The 21,275-nt window shown below is 46.0% G+C and overlaps 1 protein-coding gene across 1 annotated transcript in view; it reads left to right on the top strand.

Moving 5' to 3' along the window:
* The first annotated feature begins 14,428 nt into the window (after positions 1-14,428).
* rpia (ribose 5-phosphate isomerase A (ribose 5-phosphate epimerase)) overlaps positions 14,429-21,275 on the top strand; it is a 15,231-nt gene continuing 8,384 nt past the window's right edge. The window contains exons 1-5 of the mRNA XM_046364671.1: positions 14,429-14,573; positions 17,850-17,910; positions 18,185-18,240; positions 18,330-18,389; positions 20,493-20,557. Coding sequence (XP_046220627.1) covers positions 14,517-14,573; positions 17,850-17,910; positions 18,185-18,240; positions 18,330-18,389; positions 20,493-20,557 — 299 coding nt within the window. The 5' untranslated portion in view covers positions 14,429-14,516. The remainder of the gene's footprint in view (positions 14,574-17,849; positions 17,911-18,184; positions 18,241-18,329; positions 18,390-20,492; positions 20,558-21,275) is intronic.

Below are 21,275 nucleotides of genomic sequence, written 5' to 3'. Positions count from 1 at the left end.
ATTAGTTCAGTAAGATGTGGCTTAACAAGTCACATAACTTACATGGACTCACTTTGTGTGTAATAATAGAGTTTAGCATGATTTATGACCAACCCTTTATCTGTCCCACATACATACATACATCTGTAAGGTCCCTCTGTCAAGTGTTGAATTCCAGCACAGATTCAACTACAAAGATCAGGGAGCTTTTTGAAAGCCTCAAAGGGCAACGATTGAATCCTACTGCTCTGATGCTCGTCGGATGTGGCAGGGTTTGCAAACTATTATGGACTACAAAGACAAAAACAACTGTGAGCTGCCCAGTGACACGAGCCTACCAGACGAACTAAATGACTTCTATGCACGCTTCAAGGCAAGCAACACTGAGGCAAGCATGGGAGCTCCAGCTGTTCCGGACGACTGTGTGATCACGCTCTCCGTAGCCGATGTGAGTAAGACCTTTAAACAGGTCAACATTCACAACCATTCACATGGGTTACCAGGACGTGTACTCCGACCAACTGGCAAGTGTCTTCACTGACATTTTCAACATGTCCCTGAATGAGTCTGTAATACCAACATGTTTCAAGCAGACCACCATAGACCCTGTGCTCAAGAACACCAAGGTAACCTGCCTAAATGACTACCGACCTGTAGCACACATCTGTAGCCCTGAAGTGCTTTGAAAGGCTGGTCATGGCTCACATCAACACCATTATCCAAGAAACACTAGACCCACTCCAATTTGCATACCGCCCCAACAGATCCACGGATTACGCAACCTCTACTACACTCCACACTGCCCTCTCCCACCTGGACAAGAGGAACACCTATGTGATAATGCTATACATTGACTACAGCTCAGTGTTCAACACTATAGTGCCCTCAAAGCTCATCACTAACTCAAATTTTATTGGTCACATGGTTAGCAGATGTTAATAATGCGAGTGTAGAGAAATGCTTGTGCTTCTAGTTCCGACCGTGCAGTAATATCTATCAAGTAATGTAACAATTTCACAACTACCACCTTATTGACATAAGTGTAAAGGAATGAATAAGAATATGTACATATAAATATATGGATGAGCGATGGCATAGGCAAGATGCAGTAGATGGTATCGAGTATATACATATGAGATGAGTAATGTACAGTATGTAAACATTATATAAAGTGCCATTGTTTAAAGTGACTAGTGATACATTTATTACATCCAATTTTCCCATTATTAAAGTGGCTGGAGTTGAGTTAGTATGTTGGCAGCCACTCAATGTTAGTGGTGTCTGTTTAACAGTCTGATGGCGTTGAGATGGAAGCTGTTTTTCAGTCTCTCGGTCCCAGCTTTGATGCCCCTGTACGGACCCCGCCTTCTGGATGGTAGCGGGGTGAACAGGCAGTGGCTCAGGTGGTTGTTGTCCTTGATCTTTATGGCCTTCCTGTGACATCGGGTGGTGTAGGTGTCCTGGAGGGCAGGTAGTTTGTGCAGACCTCACTACCCTCTGGAGAGCCTTGCGGTGTAATTTCTGTACCAGGTGGTGATACAGCCTGACAGGATGCTCTCGATTGTGCATCTGTAAAAGTTTGAGTGTTTTTGGTGACAAGCCAAATTGGTTCAGTCTCCTGAGGTTGAAGAGGTGCTGTTGCACCTTCTTCACCACGCTGTCTGTGTGGGTGGACCATTTCAGTTTGTCCGTGATGTGTTCGTCGAGGAACTTAAAACTTTCCACTTTCTCCACTACTGTCCCGTGGATAGGGTGGTGCTCCCTCTGCTGTTACCTGAAGTCCACGATCATCTCCTTTTTGTTTTGTTGACGTTGAGTGTGAGGTTATTTTCCTGACACCAAACTCCGAGGGCCCTCACCTCTTCCCTGTAGGGCGTCTCATCGTTGTTGGTAATCAGGCCTACCACTGTAGTGTCGTCTGCAAACTTGATGATTGAGTTGGAGACGTGCTTGGCCACGCAGTCATGGGTGAACAGGGAGTACAAGAGAGGCCTGTGGGGCCCCAGTGTTGAGGATCTGCGGGGTGGAGATGTTTCCTACCCTCACCACCTGGGGACAGCCCGTCAAAAGTCCAGGACCCAGTTGCACAGGGCTGGGTCGAGACCCAGGGTCTCTAGCTTGATGACGAGTTTGGAGGGTACTATGGTGTTAAATGCTGAGCTGTAGTCAATGAACAGCATTCTCACATAGGTATTCCTCTTGTCCTGATGGGTTAGGGCAGTGTGCAGTGTGGTTGCGATTGCGTCGTCTGTAGACCTATTGTGGCAGTAAGCAAATTGGAGTGGGTCTAGGGTGTCAGGTAGGGTGGAGGTGATATGGTCCTTGACTAGTCTCTCAAAGCACTTCGTGATGACGGAAGTGAGTGCTACGGGGCGGTAGTCGTTTAGCTCAGTTACCTTAGCTTTCTTGGGAATAGGAACAATGGTGGCTCTCTTGAAGCATGTGGGAACAGCAGACTGGGATAGGGATTGATTGAATATGTCCGTAAACACACCAGCCAGCTGGTCTGCGCATGCTCTGAGGACGCGGCTAGGGATGACATTTGGGCCGGCAGCCTTGCGAGTGTTAACACGTTTAAATGTTTTACTCACGTTGGCCACGGTGAAGGAGAGTTGGCAGCGGGCCGTGTTGGTGGCACTGTATTGTCCTCAAAGTGAGCAAAGAAGCCGTTTAGTCTGCCTGGGAGCAAGGCATCGTGGTCCACGACGGGGCTGGATCTGTTTTTGTAGTCCGTGATTGACTGTAGACCCTGCCACATACCTCTCGTGTCTGAGCCGTTGGACCCCCACTAAGCTTAGGATCCTGGGACTAAACATCTCCCTCTGCAACTGGATCCTGGATTTCCCGACGGGCCGCCCCTAGGTGGTAAGGGTAGGTAACAACACATCTGCAACACTGATCATCAACACGGGGGCCCCTCAGTGGTCCGTGCTCAGTCCCCGCCTGTACTCTCTGTTCACCCATGACTGCATGACCAAGCACAACACCATCATTAAGTTTGTCGATGACACAACAGTGGTAGGCCTGATCACTGACAACGATGAGATGGCCTATAGAGAGGAAGTCAGCAGAGACCTGGCCATGTGGTGCCTGGACAACAACCTCTCCCTCAACGTGATCAAGACAAAGGAGATGAACATGAACTACAGGAAAAGCAGGGCCGAGCACGCCCCCATTCTCATCGACGGGGCGGTAGTGGAGCAGGTTGAGAGCTTCAAGTTCCTTGGTGTCTACATCACCAACGAACTGTCATGGTCCAAACACACCAAGACAGTCGTGAAGAGGGCACGACAAAACCTATTCCCCCTCAAGACACTGAAAAGATCATGCCACCCAGGACCTCTATACCAGGCGGTGTCAGAGGAAGGGCCTACAAATGGCCAAAGACTCCAGCCTCCCTACTCATAGACTGTTCTCTCTGCTACCACACGGCAAGCATTACCGGAACTCCAAGTCTAGGTCCAAAAGGCTTTTTAACAGCTTCTACCCCAAAGCCAATAGACTCCTGAACAACTAACCAAATGGCTACCCTGCTGCTACTGTCTGTTCATCGTCTTTGCATGGTCACTTTACCTCTACCTGCATTTACATATTACCTCGACTAACCTGTGCCCCCGCATATTTTACCCTTATTTAACCAGGTAGGCCAGTTGAGAACCAGTTCTCATTTACAACTGCAGCCTGGCCAAGATAAAACAAATCAGTGCGACAAAAACCCTAACACAGAGTTTCACATAAACAAACATACAGTCAATAACACAATATATATATATTTTTTTAATCTATGTACAGTGTGTGCAAATGTAGAAGAGTAGGGAAGTAGGCGATAAATAGGCCATAGAGGCGAAATAATTACAATTTAGCATTAACACTGGAGTGATAGATATGCAGATGATGATGTGCAGGCTGAGATACTGGAGTGCAAAAGAGCAAGAGGGTAAGTGATAATATGGGGATGAGGTAGTTGGGTGGGCTATTTACAGATTGGCTGTGTACGGGTACAGTGATCAGTAAGCTACTCTAACAGCTGATGCTTAAAGTTAGAGCGGGAGATATGTCTCCAGCTTCAGTGATTTTTGCAATTCGTTCCAGTCATTGGCAGTAGAGAACTGGAAGGAAAGGCAGCCAAAGGAAGTGTTGGCTTTGGAGATGACCAAAGAAAAATACCTTCTGGAGCGCATGCTACGGGTGGGTGTTGCTTTGATGACCAGTGAGCTGAGATAAGGTGGGACTTTACCTAGCAAAGACTTAAAGATCACCTGGAGCCAGTGGGTCTGGCAACGAATATGTAGCGAGGGCCAGCCGACTAGAGTATGCAGGTCGCAGTGGTGGGTAGTATATGGGACTTTGGTGACAAAACGGATGGCACTGTGATAAACTGCATCCAGTTTGCTGAGTAGAGTGTTGGAAGCAATTTTGTAGATGACGTCGCCGAAGTCGAGGATCGGTAGGATAGTCAGTTTTACTAGGGTAAGCTTGGCAGCGTGAGTGAAGGAGGCTTTGTTGCGGAATAGAAAGCCGATTCTTGATTTGATTTTCGATTGGAGATGTTTGATATGGGTCTGGAAGGAGAGTTTGCAGTCTAACCAGACACCTAGGTATTTGTAGATGTCCACATATTCTATGTCAGAACCGTCCAGAGTAGTGATGCTATTCGGGCGTGTAGGTGTGGGCAGCAATCTGTTGAAGAGCATGCATTTAGTTATACTAGCATTTAGAAGCAGTTGGAGGCCATGGAAGGTGAGTTGTATGGCATTGAAGCTCGTTTGGACGTTTGTTAGCACAGTGTCCAAAGAAGGGCCAGATGTATACAGAATGGTTTAGTCTGCGTAGAGGTGGATCAGAGAATCACCAGCAGTAAGAGTGACATCATTGATATGTACAGGACAGAGAAAAGAGTCGGCCCGAGAATTTAACCTTGTGGCACCCCCATAGAGACTGCCAGAGGCCAGGACAACAGGCCCTCCGATTTGACACACTGAACTCTATCAGAGAAGTAGTTGGTAAACAAGGCGAGGCAGTCGTTTGAAAAACCAAGGCTGTTGAGTCTGCCAATAAGAATGCAGTGATCGACAAAGTCGAAAGCCTTGGCCAGGTCGATGAATACGGCTGCACAGTACTGTCTTTTATCGATGGCGATTATGATATTGTTTAGAACCTTGAGCATGGCTGAGGTGCACCCATGACTAGCTCGGAAACCTAATTGCATAGTGGAGAAGGCATGGTGGGATTCGAAAATGGTTGGTGATCTGTTTGTTAACTTGGTTGATGTAGGGGGGTGCTGAGATGTTGTCCGGGGTAGGCGAAGCCAGGTGGAAAGCATGGCCAGCCATAGAGAAATGCTTATTGAAATGATCGATTATCGTAGATTTATCGGTGGTGACAGTGTTTCCGAGCCTCAGTGCAGTGGGCAGCTGGGAGGAGGTGCTCTTATTCTCCATGGACTTTGCAGTGTCCCAGAAGGAGGTGCTCTTATTCTCCATGGACTTTACAGTGTCCCAGAAGGAGGTGCTCTTATTCTCCATGGACTTTACAGTGTCCCAGAAGGAGGTGCTCTTATTCTCCATGGACTTTACAGTGTCCCAGAAGGAGGTGCTCTTATTCTCCATGGACTTTACAGTGTCCCAAAACCTTTTGAACTTAGTGCTACAAAAAGAACATTTCTGTTTGAAAAAGCTTGCCTTAGCTTTCCTAACTGACTGAGTACATTGGTTCCCGACTTCCCTGAAAAGTTGCATATCGCGGGGGCTATTCAATGCTAATGCAGAACGCCACAGGATGTTTTTGTGCTGGTCAAGGGCAGTCATGTCTGGGGTGTACCAAGGGCTTTATCTGTTCCTGGTTCTACATTTTTTTAATGCGGCATGCTTATTTAAGATGGTGAGGAGAGCACTTTTGAAGAGCGACCAGGCATCCTCTACTGACGGAACGAGATCAATATCCTTCCAGGATACCTGGGCCAGGTTGATTAGAAAGGCACATTACGCACGCTGGCAATGAGGCAGTGATTTCTGAGATCCTGATTGAAAACAGCAGAGGTGTATTTAGAGGGAAGTTTGTCAGGGTGATATCTCAGAGGGTGCCCATGGTTACGGATTTAAACCCCTTCAACTCATCCAGAACGCCGCAGCCCGTCTGGTGTTCAACCTTCCCAAGTTCTCTCACGTCACCCCGCTCCTCCGTTCTCTCCACTGGCTTCCAGTTGAAGCTCGCATCCGCTACAAGACCATGGTGCTTGCCTACGGAGCTGTGAGGGGAACGGCACCTCAGTACCTCCAGGCTCTGATCAGGCCCTACACCCAAACAAGGGCACTGCGTTCATCCACCTCTGGCCTGCTCGCCTCCCTACCACTGAGGAAGTACAGCTCCCGCTCAGCCCAGTCAAAACTGTTCGCTGCTCTGGCCCCCCCAATGGTGGAACAAACTCCCTCACGACGCCAGGACAGCGGAGTCAATCACCACCTTCCAGAGACACCTGAAACCCCACCTCTTTAAGGAATACCTAGGATAGGATAAGTAATCCCTCTCACCCCCCCCCCCCCTTTAAGATTTAGATGCACTATTGTAAAGTGACTGTTCCACTGGATGTCATAAGGTGAATGCACCAATTTGTAAGTCGCTCTGGATAAGAGCGTCTGCTAAATGACTTAAATGTAATGTAAATGTAGGGTTGTACCTGGTAGGTTCCTTGATAATTTATATGAGATTAAGGGCATCTAGCTTAAATTGTAGGACGGCCGGGGTGTTAAGCATATCCCAGTTTAGGTCACCTGACAGTACGAACTCTGAAGATATATGGGAGGCAATCAATTCACACATGGTGTCCAGGGCACAGCTGGGGGCTGAAGATGGTCTATAGCAAGCGGCAATAAGTAAGAGCCTTGTTTCTGGAAAGGTGGATTTTTATAAGTAGAAGATTGAATTGTTTGGGCACAGACCTGGATAGTAAGACAGAACTCTGCAAGCTATCTCTGCAGTAGATTGCAACTCCGCCCCCTTTGGCAGTTCTATCTTGTCAGAAAATGTTATAGTTAGGGATGTACTTTTCAGGATTTTTGGTCGTCTTCCTAAACCAGGATCCAGACACGGCTAGGACATAAGGGTTGGCAGAGTGTGCTAAAGCAGTGAATAAAACAAACTTAGGGAGGAGGCTTCTAATGTTAACATGCATGAAACCAAGGCTTTATGGTTACAGAAGTCAACAAATGAGAGCACCTGGGGAATATGTGTGGTGCTGGGGGCTACAGGGGTTAACCTCTACATCACCAGAGGAGGAGTAGGATAAGGGTACGGCTAAAGGCTATAAGAACTGGTTGTCTAGTGCGTTCGGAACAGAGAGTAAAAGGAGCAGATTTCTGGGTGTTGAAGAATAGATTCAAGGCATAATGTACAGACAAGGGTATGGTCGGATTTTGTACAGTGGAGGTAAACCTAGGCATTGAGTGACGATGAGAGGTTTTGTCTCTAGGGGCACCATTTAAGCCAGGGTAGGTCAGCGCATGTGTGGGGGGTGGAACTAAAGGGCTAACTAAGACAGAAATCACTAACCAAGACATATGGACGTTAGGGAGAGGCACGTGTAGCTGAGTGATCATAGGGTCCAGTGAGTAGCTAGGCGAGCTGGAGACAGCGATTCAGCCAGCTAGCAGGCCGGGGCTAGCAGATGGGCCTCAGGGGGACGTTGCGACGGAAGAACCTTTTGAAACCCCCTCGGAAGGTTACATCGGCAGACCAGTGGTGATGGATCAGTGGGGCTCCGTGTCGGCAGCAAAGGGTTCAGGCCAATTGGCAAAAGAGGTATTTAAGCCCAGGAATTGTCTGATGGATCTCTTTGGTTAGCCGGGAGATGGGTCTAGCTCCAGGCTAGCTCCAGGCTAGCTCCAGGCTAACTGGTGCTGGTTTGGGGACAGAGACATTCGCCAGGATTAGCCACTCGGGTAGTAGCTAGCTAGCTGCAATGATCCAGAGTAAAGGTTCAGAGCTTACTGTAGGAATCCAGAGATGTGGTAGAGAAAAAGCAGTCCCATATGCTCTGGGTTGTCATCACGCTGTGCAGACTGGCAGGAGTTGACCGGGTTGAGGCTGTCTGATGTCCGAGTTAACGGGGATGACCGCTAGCAGTGGCTAACTGACTACTAGCTAGTAGCTAGTTAGCTGTCTAGCTTCTGAAGGGGGTATAAAATAGCAGATCTATACCACATTGGGTGAGGCAGGTTGTAGGAATGACCGCTAGCAGTGGCTAACTGACTACTAGCTAGTAGCTAGTTAGCTGTCTAGCTTCTGAAGGGGGTATAAAATAGCAGATCTATACCACATTGGGTGAGGCAGGTTGTAGGAATGACCGCTAGCAGTGGCTAACTGACTACTAGCTAGTAGCTAGTTAGCTGTCTAGCTTCTGAAGGGGGTATAAAATAGCAGATCTATACCACATTGGGTGAGGCAGGTTGTAGGAATGACCGCTAGCAGTGGCTAACTGACTACTAGCTAGTAGCTAGTTAGCTGTCTAGCTTCTGAAGGGGGTATAAAATAGCAGATCTATACCACATTGGGTGAGGTGGGTTGACTACTAGCTAGTAGCTAGTTAGCTATCTAGCTTCTGAAGGGGGTAAAAAATAGCAGATCTATACCACATTGGGTGACTACTAGCTAGTAGCTAGTTAGCTGTCTAGCTTCTGAAGGGGGTGTAAAATAGCAGATCTATACCACATTGGGTGACTACTAGCTAGTAGCTAGTTAGCTGTCTAGCTTCTGAAGGGGGTAATAAATAGCAGATCTATACCACATTGGGTTGCAGGAGAGCATGTTCAGTCCGTAGATGGAAATTGAGATTAAAAATATAAAAAATATAAATGAAATAAATACGGGGGAAAACTATATACACGGGACAAGACAAGACAGACCGGACCAGACTGCTACGCCATCTTGAAAAACCTTTAATACCTACATTGACTCTGTACCGGTACCCTCTGTACATAGTCTCGCTACTGTTCTTTTATTGTTGCTCTTTAATTATTTGTGATTTTTCTATATATTTTTTAAAACTTTAGTTTATTAAGTAAATACTTTAACTGCATTGTTGTTTAATGGCTTGTAAGTAAGCATTTCACTGTATTGTAATTCAGCGCATGTGACAAATCAAATTTGATTGGTAGATGACTACCAATAACAAATCAGACATGGAATAGTTCTTTAATGAAAAATGTTGATTCAACCTAAATAGACACACCCAAATGTAATTATTTTTCATGAGATGGCCATAAACAGTAACTGGTGTCATGACTCTCCTGACAGTGAATCAAAGGACCTATCAGCTAGGCAAATGCTTGATGATCCCCTCTCTCCCACAGATGAGGTGGTGGGGCGGTCTTGACACCTTAACATTTAGAGAGACCTTTACCCTTTGTTACAGAGAGACTTTTGCCGACATAACCTTTTTCACCAAAGAATGAACTTTGGAACAATATTCATAGGATAGGATGTTCCGTGGGGATCTAAAGAATAATCCTGTCATATGGTTTATTATTTTGTGATGTCATTAAGGATGGTATGACAAAGAAACTGTAACTCTGAAAGTGTACACTATATATCAAGTTTAAATGTGATTTGATTAAATATGAGAATACTTTTGAAGATATCAATGTCATTTTCGCCTTCTAAATTAGATATTTGTTTTTCAAATACAGTTGAAGTCGGAAGTTTACACACACTTAAGTTGCAGTCATTAAAACTCATTTTTCATCCACTCCACAAATTTAATAGTTTTGCCAAATCAGTTAGGACATCTAATTTGTGCATGACACAAGTAATTTTTCCAACAATTGTTTACAGTTTATAATTCACTGTATCACAATTCCAGTGGGTCAGAAGTTTACATACACTAAGTTGACTGTGCCTTTAAACAGCTTGGATAATTACAGAAAATGTTGTCAAGGCTTTAGAAGCTTCTGATAGGCTAATTTACATAATTTGAGTCAATTGGAGGTGTACCTGTGGATGTATTTCAAGGCCTACCTTCAAACTCAGTGCGTCTTTGCTTGACATCATGGGAAAATCAAAAGAAATCAGCCAAGACCTCTGAAAAATTTTCAAAACGCCTGAAGATACCATGTTCATCTGTACAAACAATAGTACGCAAGTATAAACACCATGGGACCACGCAGCCGTCATACCGCTCAGGAAGGAAACGCGTTCTGTCTCCTAGAGAAAAGTGCAAATCAAACCCAGAACAACAGCAAAGGACCTTGTGAAGATGCTGGAGGAAACAGACACAAAAGTATCTATATCCACAGTAAAATGAGTCCTATATCGACATAACCTGAAAGGCCGCTCAGCATGGAAGAAGCCACTGCTCCAAAACCGCCAGAAACAACAGATCGTACTTTTTGGAGAAATGCCCTCTGGTCTGATGAAACAAAATATAACTGTTTGTCCATAATGCATGGGGTGACAGCATCATGTTGTGGTGGTGCTTTGCTGCAGGAGGGACTGGTGCACTTCACAAAATAGATGGCTTCATGAGGTAGGAAAATTATGTGGATATATTGAAGCAACATCTCAAGACATCAGTCAAGAAGTGTAGGCTTGTTCGCAAATGGGTCTTCCAAATGGACAATGACCCCAAGCATACTTCCAAAGTTGTGGCAAAATGGCTTAAGGACAACAAAGTCAAGGTATTAGAGTGGCCATCTGAACTGGGCAGAACTGAAAAAGTGTGTGCAAGCAAGGAGGCCTACAAACCTGACTCAGTTACACCAACTCTGTCAGGAGGAATGGGCCAAAATTCACCCAACTTATTGTGGGAACGGTGGTAGTACTACTATGGAAGTCATGGTGGTAGTACTACTATGGAAGTTATGGTGGTAGTACTACTATGGAAGTTATGGTGGTAGTACTACTATGGAAGTTATGGTGGTAGTACTACTATGGAAGTCATGGTGGTAGTACTACAATGGAAGTTATGGTGGTAGTACTACTATGGAAGTTATGGTGGTAGTACTACTATGGAAGTTATGGTGGTAGTACTACTATGGAAGTTATGGTGGTAGTACTACTATGGAAGTTATGGTGGTAGTACTACTATGGAAGTTATGGTGGTAGTACTACAATGGAAGTTATGGTGGTAGTACTACTATGGAAGTTATGGTGGTAGTACTACTATGGAAGTTATGGTGGTAGTACTACTATGGAAGTTATGGTGGTAGTACTACTATGGAAGTTATGGTGGTAGTACTACTATGGAAGTTATGGTGGTAGTACTACAATGGAAGTTATGGTGGTAGTACCACTATGGAAGTTATGGTGGTAGTACCACTATGGAAGTTATGGTGGTAGTACTACTATGGAAGTTATGGTGGTAGTACCACTATGGAAGTTATGGTGGTAGTACTACAATGGAAGTTATGGTGGTAGTACTACTATGGAAGTTATGGTGGTAGTACTACTATGGAAGTTATGGTGGTAGTACTACTATGGAAGTTATGGTGGTAGTACTACAATGGAAGTTATGGTGGTAGTACTACTATGGAATGCTCCAAGGCTGTTGGCTGATGAGCAGTAGTTCAAGCAGTTGATTGTGGATATGACAGCTAAGCCTGATGTGATTTGTGTGCAGGAAACATGTCTCAAACCAAATGTGGAGTTTATCACACAGGGATATGTCGTGGTTCGTAGGGACAGAGATGTAGTGGTTCGTAGGGACAGAGATGCAGTGGTTCGTAGGGACAGAGATGTAGTGGTTCGTAGGGACAGAGATGTAGTGGTTCGTAGGGACAGAGATGTAGTGGTTCGTAGGGACAGAGATGTAGTGGTTCGTAGGGACAGAGATGTAGTGGTTTGTAGGGACAGAGATGTAGTGGTTTGTAGGGACAGAGATGTAGTGGTTCGTAGGGACAGAGATGTAGTGGTTCGTAGGGACAGAGATGTAGTGGTTTGTAGGGACAGAGATGTAGTGGTTTGTAGGGACAGAGATGTAGTGGTTCGTAGGGACAGAGATGTAGTGGTTCGTAGGGACAGAGATGTAGTGGTTCGTAGGGACAGAGATGTAGTGGTTCGTAGGGACAGAGATGTAGTGGTTCGTAGGGACAGAGATGTAGTGGTTTTTTAGGGACAGAGATGTAGTGGTTTTTTAGGGACAGAGATGTAGTGGTTTGTAGGGACAGAGATGTAGTGGTTTGTAGGGACAGAGATGTAGTGGTTTGTAGGGACAGAGATGTAGTGGTTTGTAGGGACAGAGATGTAGTGGTTCGTAGGGACAGAGATGTAGTGGTTCGTAGAGACAGAGATTTATTTGACCAGGGGAGGGGGGGATGTGCTACCTTCAAAAAGCAAGGACTTCCCTACAGGATGCTACGAAGGCTATATAAATAAATTTGATTTGATTTGATTTATTGAACAGGAATATGTGGTGGTGGAGGAGGGGTGGTAGTGAACTACTATCAGATTTTGGACCTGGAAGTGCTGGAGAGGGTGGAGGGCCAGGATAGAAGGTAATGTGGTGTGAGGATTTTAATGGTGATGGTGTAGAGATGGCAGGCTAAAAGCCTGATATAGACAGTGATGGTGTAGAGATGACAGGTTAACAGCCTGATATAGACAGTGATGGTGTAGAGATGACAGGTTAACAGCCTGATATAGACAGTGATGGTGTAGAGATGACAGGTTAACAGCCTGATATAGACAGTGATGGTGTAGAGATGACAGGAGCAGGTTAAAAGCCTGATATAGACAGTGATGGTGTAGAGATGACAGGAGCAGGTTAAAAGCCTGATATAGACAGTGATGGTGTAGAGATGACAGGTTAAAAGCCTGATATAGACAGTGATGGTGTAGAGATGACAGGTTAATAGCCTGATATAGACAGTGATGGTGTAGAGATGACAGGTTAATAGCCTGATATAGACAGTGATGGTGTAGAGATGACAGGAGCAGGTTAACAGCCTGATATAGACAGTGATGGTGTACAGATGACAGGAGCAGGTTAAAAGCCTGATATAGACAGTGATGGTGTAGAGGTGACAGGTTAAAGCCTGATATGGACAGTGATGGTGTAGAGATGACAGGTTAAAAGCCTGATATAGACAGTGATGGTGTAGAGATGACAGGTTAAAAGCCTGATATAGACAGTGATGGTGTAGAGATGACAGGTTAAAAGCCTGATATAGACAGTGATGGTGTAGAGATGACAGGTTAAAAGCCTGATATAGACAGTGATGGTGTAGAGATGACAGGAGCAGGTTAATAGCCTGATATAGACAGTGATGGTGTAGAGATGACAGGTTAACAGCCTGATATAGACAGTGATGGTGTAGAGATGACAGGAGCAGGTTAACAGCCTGATATAGACAGTGATGGTGTAGAGATGACAGGAGCAGGTTAAAAGCCTGATATAGACAGTGATGGTGTAGAGATGACAGGTTAACAGCCTGATATAGACAGTGATGGTGTAGAGATGACAGGAGCAGGTTAATAGCCTGATATAGACAGTGATGGTGTAGAGATGACAGGTTAACAGATGACAGTGATGGTGTAGAGATGACAGGTTAACAGCCTGATATAGACAGTGATGGTGTAGAGATGACAGGTTAACAGCCTGATATAGACAGTGATGGTGTAGAGATGACAGGTTAACAGCCTGATATAGACAGTGATGGTGTAGAGATGACAGGTTAACAGCCTGATATAGACAGTGATGGTGTAGAGATGACAGGTTAACAGCCTGATATAGACAGTGATGAGATGTAGGTTAACAGATGACAGTGATGGTGTAGAGATGACAGGTTAACAGCCTGATATAGACAGTGATGGTGTAGAGATGACAGTGATGGTGTAGAGATGACAGGAGCAGGTTAAAAGCCTGATATAGACAGTGATGGTGTAGAGATAACAGGTTAAAGCCTGATATGGACAGTGATGGTGTAGAGATAACAGATTAAAAGCCTGATATGGACAGTGATGGTGTAGAGATGACAGGAGCAGTGGAATAGAGATACTGAGGGCAGGCATTTATTTCAGATACAGAGGAAAATTGGGGAGCGGAGGACGGCAGGAAGGGACTGAAGAGAGGAGTCTATTTTTCAAGATGAAGGGTGGAACACAGCTGGTTGAATAAAAGTCCTTAATGTGAAAAGAAAGCATCAAACAGGTAAGTGTGATTATTGCCAGGAAACTGAGACCGTGGATCCTGTGTGGGCAGTATTGTAGAGAGAGGCTGATATCTAGTATGAGGGGAAGGGGATACAATACATTAGTTTAAAGAGTAGAACGTCATTTAGATGTAGTCTCAATATGTTATCGTTTTAATTAAAGATTAACGGGGCTGGCAGGTAGGACGTCGTTCCTCCATGTCTCTGGGTCCACACTCCAGTACAGTAGGTGGCGGTCATGCACCATAACGTTGGATGCCAACCACCGATAGACCCCACCGAAGTAGAAGTTTTTACCACGTTGGTCACGTGGCAGAAGACATCATCAACACGCTACGCTTCTTTTACAGCACATTGTGCATTTTCTGCAGGAGGCTTTATGGTCACAGAGGCGTCATGGCAGAAGAGGCCAAGAAACTAGCAGGCTACGCTGCGGTGGATAACCATGTCCAGGTCATAACATTTGGTATTGCATTGACGATACATTAATATAGCGAGTTAACTACAGGGGTTTGCTTTAGGGTGATAGGGGGCATACTCTGTTTACAACCTGACTGTCAAGTCATGTGCAAGTTACAGTCATGTGCAAATTACAGTCATGTGCAAATTACAGTCATGTGCAAGTTACAGTCATGTCAAATTACAGTCATGTGCAAGTTACAGTCATGTGCAAGTTACTGTCATGTGCAAGTTACAGTCATGTGCAAATTACAGTCATGTGCAAATTACAGTCATGTGCAAATTACAGTCATGTGCAAGTTACAGTCATGTGCAAGTTACTGATGCCGAACAACAGCTATATGAGCTGGCTAGTTAGCTACTAGTAGCTAGCAAACATTTGAATGGTGTACCTAATAGCTAGACATAATGATTGCACAAAGGAAGTTATTAGTTTCTACGCCAGCCAGGTAGCATGGTCAACTTTGGCACCACGTGGTTAGCTGTGCAACATGAGGTAATACTGTCTCACCTTCTACAGTTGCAAATTGTTACCAGATAATGTCAATAAACTAAATGGTTTTTTTTATAACCATTACTGGGGGCTACCGGAGCATAGATCATTTTCTACCAAACATATATCTTCTAACATGTATGTGTGCAGGTGGCGCTTTTGAATTGAGAAAATACTCCGTTATTTAAACCAAATTAAATTCCTCCAAGCGTTAAATCCAGCAGCGTGTAAATCGCCATGTTCTCTCATTGATCGACACGTGGATTTATTCTATGGTATATTGGCGATCCCACAATGCAATGTGCATCCTGCCACCTACTATGCGGGATGGAAACAAGATTCCCCCCAAACGGAACTTAACTTGCCTGTTAAAACCGATCTGATCCCTATACAGGCTCAAGAGGAACCTGGGAGGGGGGTCTTCAGGTGCCAGTACCCCTTACATGTCATCCATGGTCCTTCTGTAGCTCAGTTGGTAACTAACGCCAGGGTAGTGGGTTCGATTCCCGGGACCACCCATACGTAGAATGTATGCACACATGACTGTAAGTCGCTTTGGATAAAAGCTAAATGGCATATATATCCAATGTCAAATCTTTTGATTCCCAAAACTTTTCTGCTGCAGCCACCTTGTCTAATTTCAACTTCTTTGAGACTTGTGCTGTACAGGTTATCATTTACATTTAAGTCATTTAGCAGACGCTCTTATCCAGAGCGACTTACAAATTGGTGCATTCACCTTATGACATCCAGTGGAACAGTCACTTTACAATAGTGCATCTAAATCTTAAAGGGGGGGTGAGAGGGATTACTTATCCTATCCTAGGTATTCCTTAAAGAGGTGGGGTTTCAGGTGTCTCCGGAAGGTGGTGATTGACTCCGCTGTCCTGGCGTCATGAGGGAGTTTGTTCCACCATTGGGGGGCCAGAGCAGCGAACAGTTTTGACTGGGCTGAGCGGGAGCTGTACTTCCTCAGTGGTAGGGAGGCGAGCAGGCCAGAGGTGGATGAACGCAGTGCCCTTGTTTGGGTGTAGGGCCTGATCAGAGCCTGGAGGTACTGAGGTGCCGTTCCCCTCACAGCTCCGTAGGCAAGCACCATGGTCTTGTAGCGGATGCGAGCTTCAACTGGAAGCCAGTGGAGAGAACGGAGGAGCGGGGTGACGTGAGAGAACTTGGGAAGGTTGAACACCAGACGGGCTGCGGCGTTCTGGATGAGTTGAAGGGGTTTAATGGCACAGGCAGGGAGCCCAGCCAACAGCGAGTTGCAGTAATCCAGACGGGAGATGACAAGTGCCTGGATTAGGACCTGCGCCGCTTCCTGTGTGAGGCAGGGTCGTACTCTGCCGATGTTGTAGAGCATGAACCTACAGGAACGGGCCACCGCCTTGATGTTGGTTGAGAACGACAGGGTGTTGTCCAGGATCACGCCAAGGTTCTTGGCGCTCTGGGAGGAGGACACAATGGAGTTGTCAACCGTGATGGCGAGATCATGGAACGGGCAGTCCTTCCCCGGGAGGAAGAGCAGCTCCGTCTTGCCGAGGTTCAGCTTGAGGTGGTGATCCGTCATCCACACTGATATGTCTGCCAGACATGCAGAGATGCGATTCGCCACCTGGTCATCAGAAGTGGGAAAGGAGAAGTGGCAATGAACGCAACAAAGTCCACCTTTTCAACACACAGCGTGTCTTTTGTCTGTCAGCAAACATTTACCACAGAGATGGAATCCACCACCATCTCTTCACGGGAATCCGTTGTTAACTCAGGGTCATGATCCCACCACCCTGACAGGGCACTCCAGGAACTCAGGGTCATGATCCCACCACCCTGACAGGGCACTCCAGGAACTCAGGGTCATGATCCCCACCACCCTGACAGGGCACTCCAGGAACTCAGGATCATGATCCCCACCACCCTGACAGGGCACTCCAGGAACTCAGGATCATGATCCCCACCACCCTGACAGGGCACTCCAGGAACTCAGGATCATGATCCCCACCACCCTGACAGGGCACTCCAGGAACTCAGGGTCATGATCCCCACCACCCTGACAGGGCACTCCAGGAACTCAGGATCATGATCCCCACCACCCTGACAGGGCACTCCAGGAACTCAGGATCATGATCCCCACCACCCTGACAGGGCACTCCAGGAACTCAGGATCATGATCCCCACCACCCTGACAGGGCACTCCAGGAACTCAGGATCATGATCCCCACCACCCTGACAGGGCACTTTTTCTTCAGAAATGCAATGAATCAAAAATAAGACCAGTTCTGGTCACTGACAGACTCGTACTTCACCATTTGACACCTCGAACGGGTTTCCTACATGCGTCCTTTAGACATTATCATTCCCACATGCGTCCTTTAGACATTATCATTCCCACATGCGTCCTTTAGACATTATCATTCCCACATGCGTCCTTTAGACATTATCATTCCCACATGCTTCCTTTAGACATTATCATTCCCACATGCTTCCTTTAGACATTATCATTCCCACATGCTTCCTTTAGACATTATCATTCCCACATGCTTCCTTTAGACATTATCATTCCCACACGCTTCCTTTAGACATTATCATTCCCACACATGTTTCCTTTAGACATTATCATTCCCACATGCATCCTTGCTCAACAAAAGCATCCCAACCAGAAGTGATTCGGGACAAGTCTCTGAATATCAGAGTTCTAGACATGATCTACCAGCATGTGCCCAGGTAATGTGTTATATTATATCAAATGTACTGACTGTTACTTGTCTTTCCTTCCATCACAGAACAACCAGGTAGTTGGAGTGGGCAGTGGATCCACCATTGTGTATGCTGTAGACAGACTAGGTGAGGAGACTAGTATCCCAATGGTTGATTATAGAACAAGCCAAGCTAGTACTTTATTCATCCACAAAGGGCTTTCGTGAATAATGTAGGCTGGTCAATGAGCCTTTTTCAAATGTTGTTCTCTCTCATTTAAGATGACTTGGAAATGTGATCTAACGTGTGTGTGTGTGTGTGTGTGTGTGTGTGTGTGTGTGTGTGTGTGTGTGTGTGTGTGTGTGTGTGTGTGTGTGTGTGTGTGTGTGTGTGTGTGTGTGTGTGTGTGTGTGTGTTCTAGCGGAGAGGGTTCGTCAGGAGAAACTCAACATCGTGTGTGTCCCCACCTCCTTCCAGGTGAAGTTGTCACTGTGGCGTAACAAAAACATAGACAACATTCCAGCTGAAGTTCCTTTGTGCCTTATCTTCTCCCTCCTCAACTCCAGGCTCGTCAGTTGATTCTGCAGCATGGTCTAACCCTATCGGATCTGGACAGACACCCGGAGGTACAGTCTTACTTCAGCTAGAAACAACTTTACCAGCTTTTCATGTGTTCCAATGCTGTTTTCAATGTTTCAGTTTCCTCTAGTCATTATCAGCAGTAATGTATCAGGGGTCATGTAGTTCTTATCGCCAGTAATGTATCAGGGGTCATGTTAATGCAGAATTCTGCCCTTTTCACACACAAATTAAATGCATAAGATCTTGCTACTTTTTATGAAGCCACTTCTATCGGCAGGCTGAGCTCTGACTGATACCTTCTATCAGCAGGCAGAGCTCTGACTGATACCTTCTATCAGCAGGCAGCGCTCTGACTGATCCCTTCTATCAGTGCTCTGACTGATACCTTCTATCAGCAGGCAGCGCTCTGACTGATACCTTCTATCAGTGCTCTGACTGATACCTTCTATCAGCAGGCAGCGCTCTGACTGATACCTTCTAGCAGCGCTCTGACTGATACCTTCTATCAGCAGGCAGCGCTCTGACTGATACCTTCTATCAGCAGGCAGCGCTCTGACTGATACCTTCTATCAGCAGGCAGCGCTCTGACTGATACCTTCTATCAGCAGGCAGCGCTCTGACTGATACCTTCTATCAGCGCTCTGACTGATACCTTCTATCAGCAGGCAGCTCTGACTGATACCTTCTATCAGCGGCGCTCTGACTGATACCTTCTATCAGCAGGCGCTCTGACTGATACCTTCTATCAGCAGGCAGCGTTCTGACTGATACCTTCTATCAGGCAGCGCTCTGACTGATACCTTCTATCAGCAGGCAGCGCTCTGACTGACTACCTGTTGAATGTCAGCAGGCAGCGCCTGACTGATACCTTCTATCAGCCAGACTATTTTTTCTCCAACATTAGAAATGAGCTGCCTACATTCTTCCTATGGTAGGCCTAAACATTAGAAATGTAGCTGCCTACATTCTTCCAGCAGGCCTAAACATTAGAATGTAGCTGCCTACATTCTTCCTATCAGTAGGCCTAAACTAAACTAGAAATGTAGCTGCCTACGGTAGGCCTAAACATTGAAATGTAGCTGCCTACATTCTTCCAGCAGCTGCCTACATTCTTCCTATGGTAGGCCTAAACATTAGAAATGTAGCTGCCTACATTCTTCTATGGTAGGCCTAAACATTAGAAATGTAGCTGCCTACATTCTTCCTATCAGCAGGCCTAAACATTAGAAATGTAGCTGCCTACATTCTTCCTATGGTGAAGGCCTAAACATTAGAAATGTAGCTGCCTACATTCTTCCTATGGTAGGCCTAAACATTAGAAATGTAGCTGCCTACATTCTTCCTTAGGCCTAAACATTAGAAAAGCTGCCTACATTCTTCCTATGGTAGGCCTAAACATTAGAAATGTAGCTGCCTACATTCTTCCTATGGTAGGCCTAAACATTAGAAATGTAGCTGCCTACATTCTTCCTATGGTAGGCCTAAACATTAGAAATGTAGCTGCCTACATTCTTCCTATGGTAGGCCTAAACATTAGAAATGTAGCTGCCTACATTCTTCCTATGGTAGGCCTAAACATTAGAAATGTAGCTGCCTACATTCTTCCTATGGTAGGCCTAAACATTAGAAATGTAGCTGCCTACATTCTTCCTATGGTAGGCCTAAACATTAGAAATGTAGCTGCCTACATTCTTCCTATGGTAGGCCTAAACATTAGAAATGTAGCTGCCTACATTCTTCCTATGGTAGGCCTAAACATTAGAAATGTAGCTGCCTACATTCTTCCTATGGTGGCCTAAACATTAGAAATGTAGCTGCCTACATTCTTCCTATGGTAGGCCTAAACATTAGAAATGTAGCTGCCTACATTCTTCCTATGGTAGGCCTAAACATTAGAAATGTAGCTGCCTACATTCTTCCTATGGTAGACCTAAACATTAGAAATGTAGCTGCCACTTCTGTTGTCATCTGATGAACTGAAGCTGTTTTCTGCCTGTTGCACGAATGTATTTTCTAGTTGCACGGTCCTGATCACTCTATTGAAGCAAAACACACTCAATATAAAAAGCAGGTGAAATGGCTTAAAACATATTTCTGAACCATAACGTGGCCCCTGTGTATGCTGTTTGACCTCTAACCCCTCCCAGCTGGATGTGGCCATCGACGGGGCGGATGAGGTGGATGCAGCTCTCACACTCATCAAGGGAGGAGGGTAAGAAGCTTCTGTCTTATTCACCAGACTAGTCCGGTTCTAGGCTAGCCCGTTACTATCCGTGCTGTCGGGTTCTAGGCTAGCCCGTTACTATCCGTGCTGTCGGGTTCTAGGCTAGCCCGTTACTATCCGTGCTGTCCGGTTCTAGGCTAGCCCGTTACTATCCGTGCTGTCCGGTTCTAGGCTAGCCCGTTACTATCCGTGCTGTTGGGTTCTAGGCTAGCCCGTTACTATCCGTGCTGTCTAGGCTAGCCCGTTACTATCCGTGCTGTCTGGTTCACGGCCCGTTACTATCCGTGCTGTCTGGCTTCTAGGCTATCCGTGCTGTCGGTTCCCGTTACTATCCGTGCTGTTGGGTTCTAGGCTAGCCCGTTACTATCCGTGCTGTCGGGTTCTAGGCTAGCCCGTTACTATCCGTGCTGTCGGGTTCTAGGCTAGCCCGTTACTATCCGTGCTGTCGGGTTCTAGGCTAGCCCGTTACTATCCGTGCTGTCCGGTTCTAGGCTAGCCTGTTACTATCCGTGCTGTTGGGTTCTAGGCTAGCCCGTTACTATCCGTGCTGTTGGGTTCTAGGCTAGCCCGTTACTATCCGTGCTGTTGGGTTCTAGGCTAGCCCGTTACTATCCGTGCTGTTGGGTTCTAGGCTAGCCCGTTACTATCCGTGCTGTCCGGTTCTAGGCTAGCCCGTTACTATCCGTGCTGTCCGGTTCTAGGCTAG

Source organism: Oncorhynchus gorbuscha, linkage group LG10 (genome assembly GCF_021184085.1).
Source record: "Oncorhynchus gorbuscha isolate QuinsamMale2020 ecotype Even-year linkage group LG10, OgorEven_v1.0, whole genome shotgun sequence".
Taxonomy (NCBI): Eukaryota; Metazoa; Chordata; class Actinopteri; order Salmoniformes; family Salmonidae; genus Oncorhynchus; species Oncorhynchus gorbuscha.
Note: the sequence above shows the minus strand (reverse complement) of the source record. Positions and strands in the feature narration are given on the sequence as shown.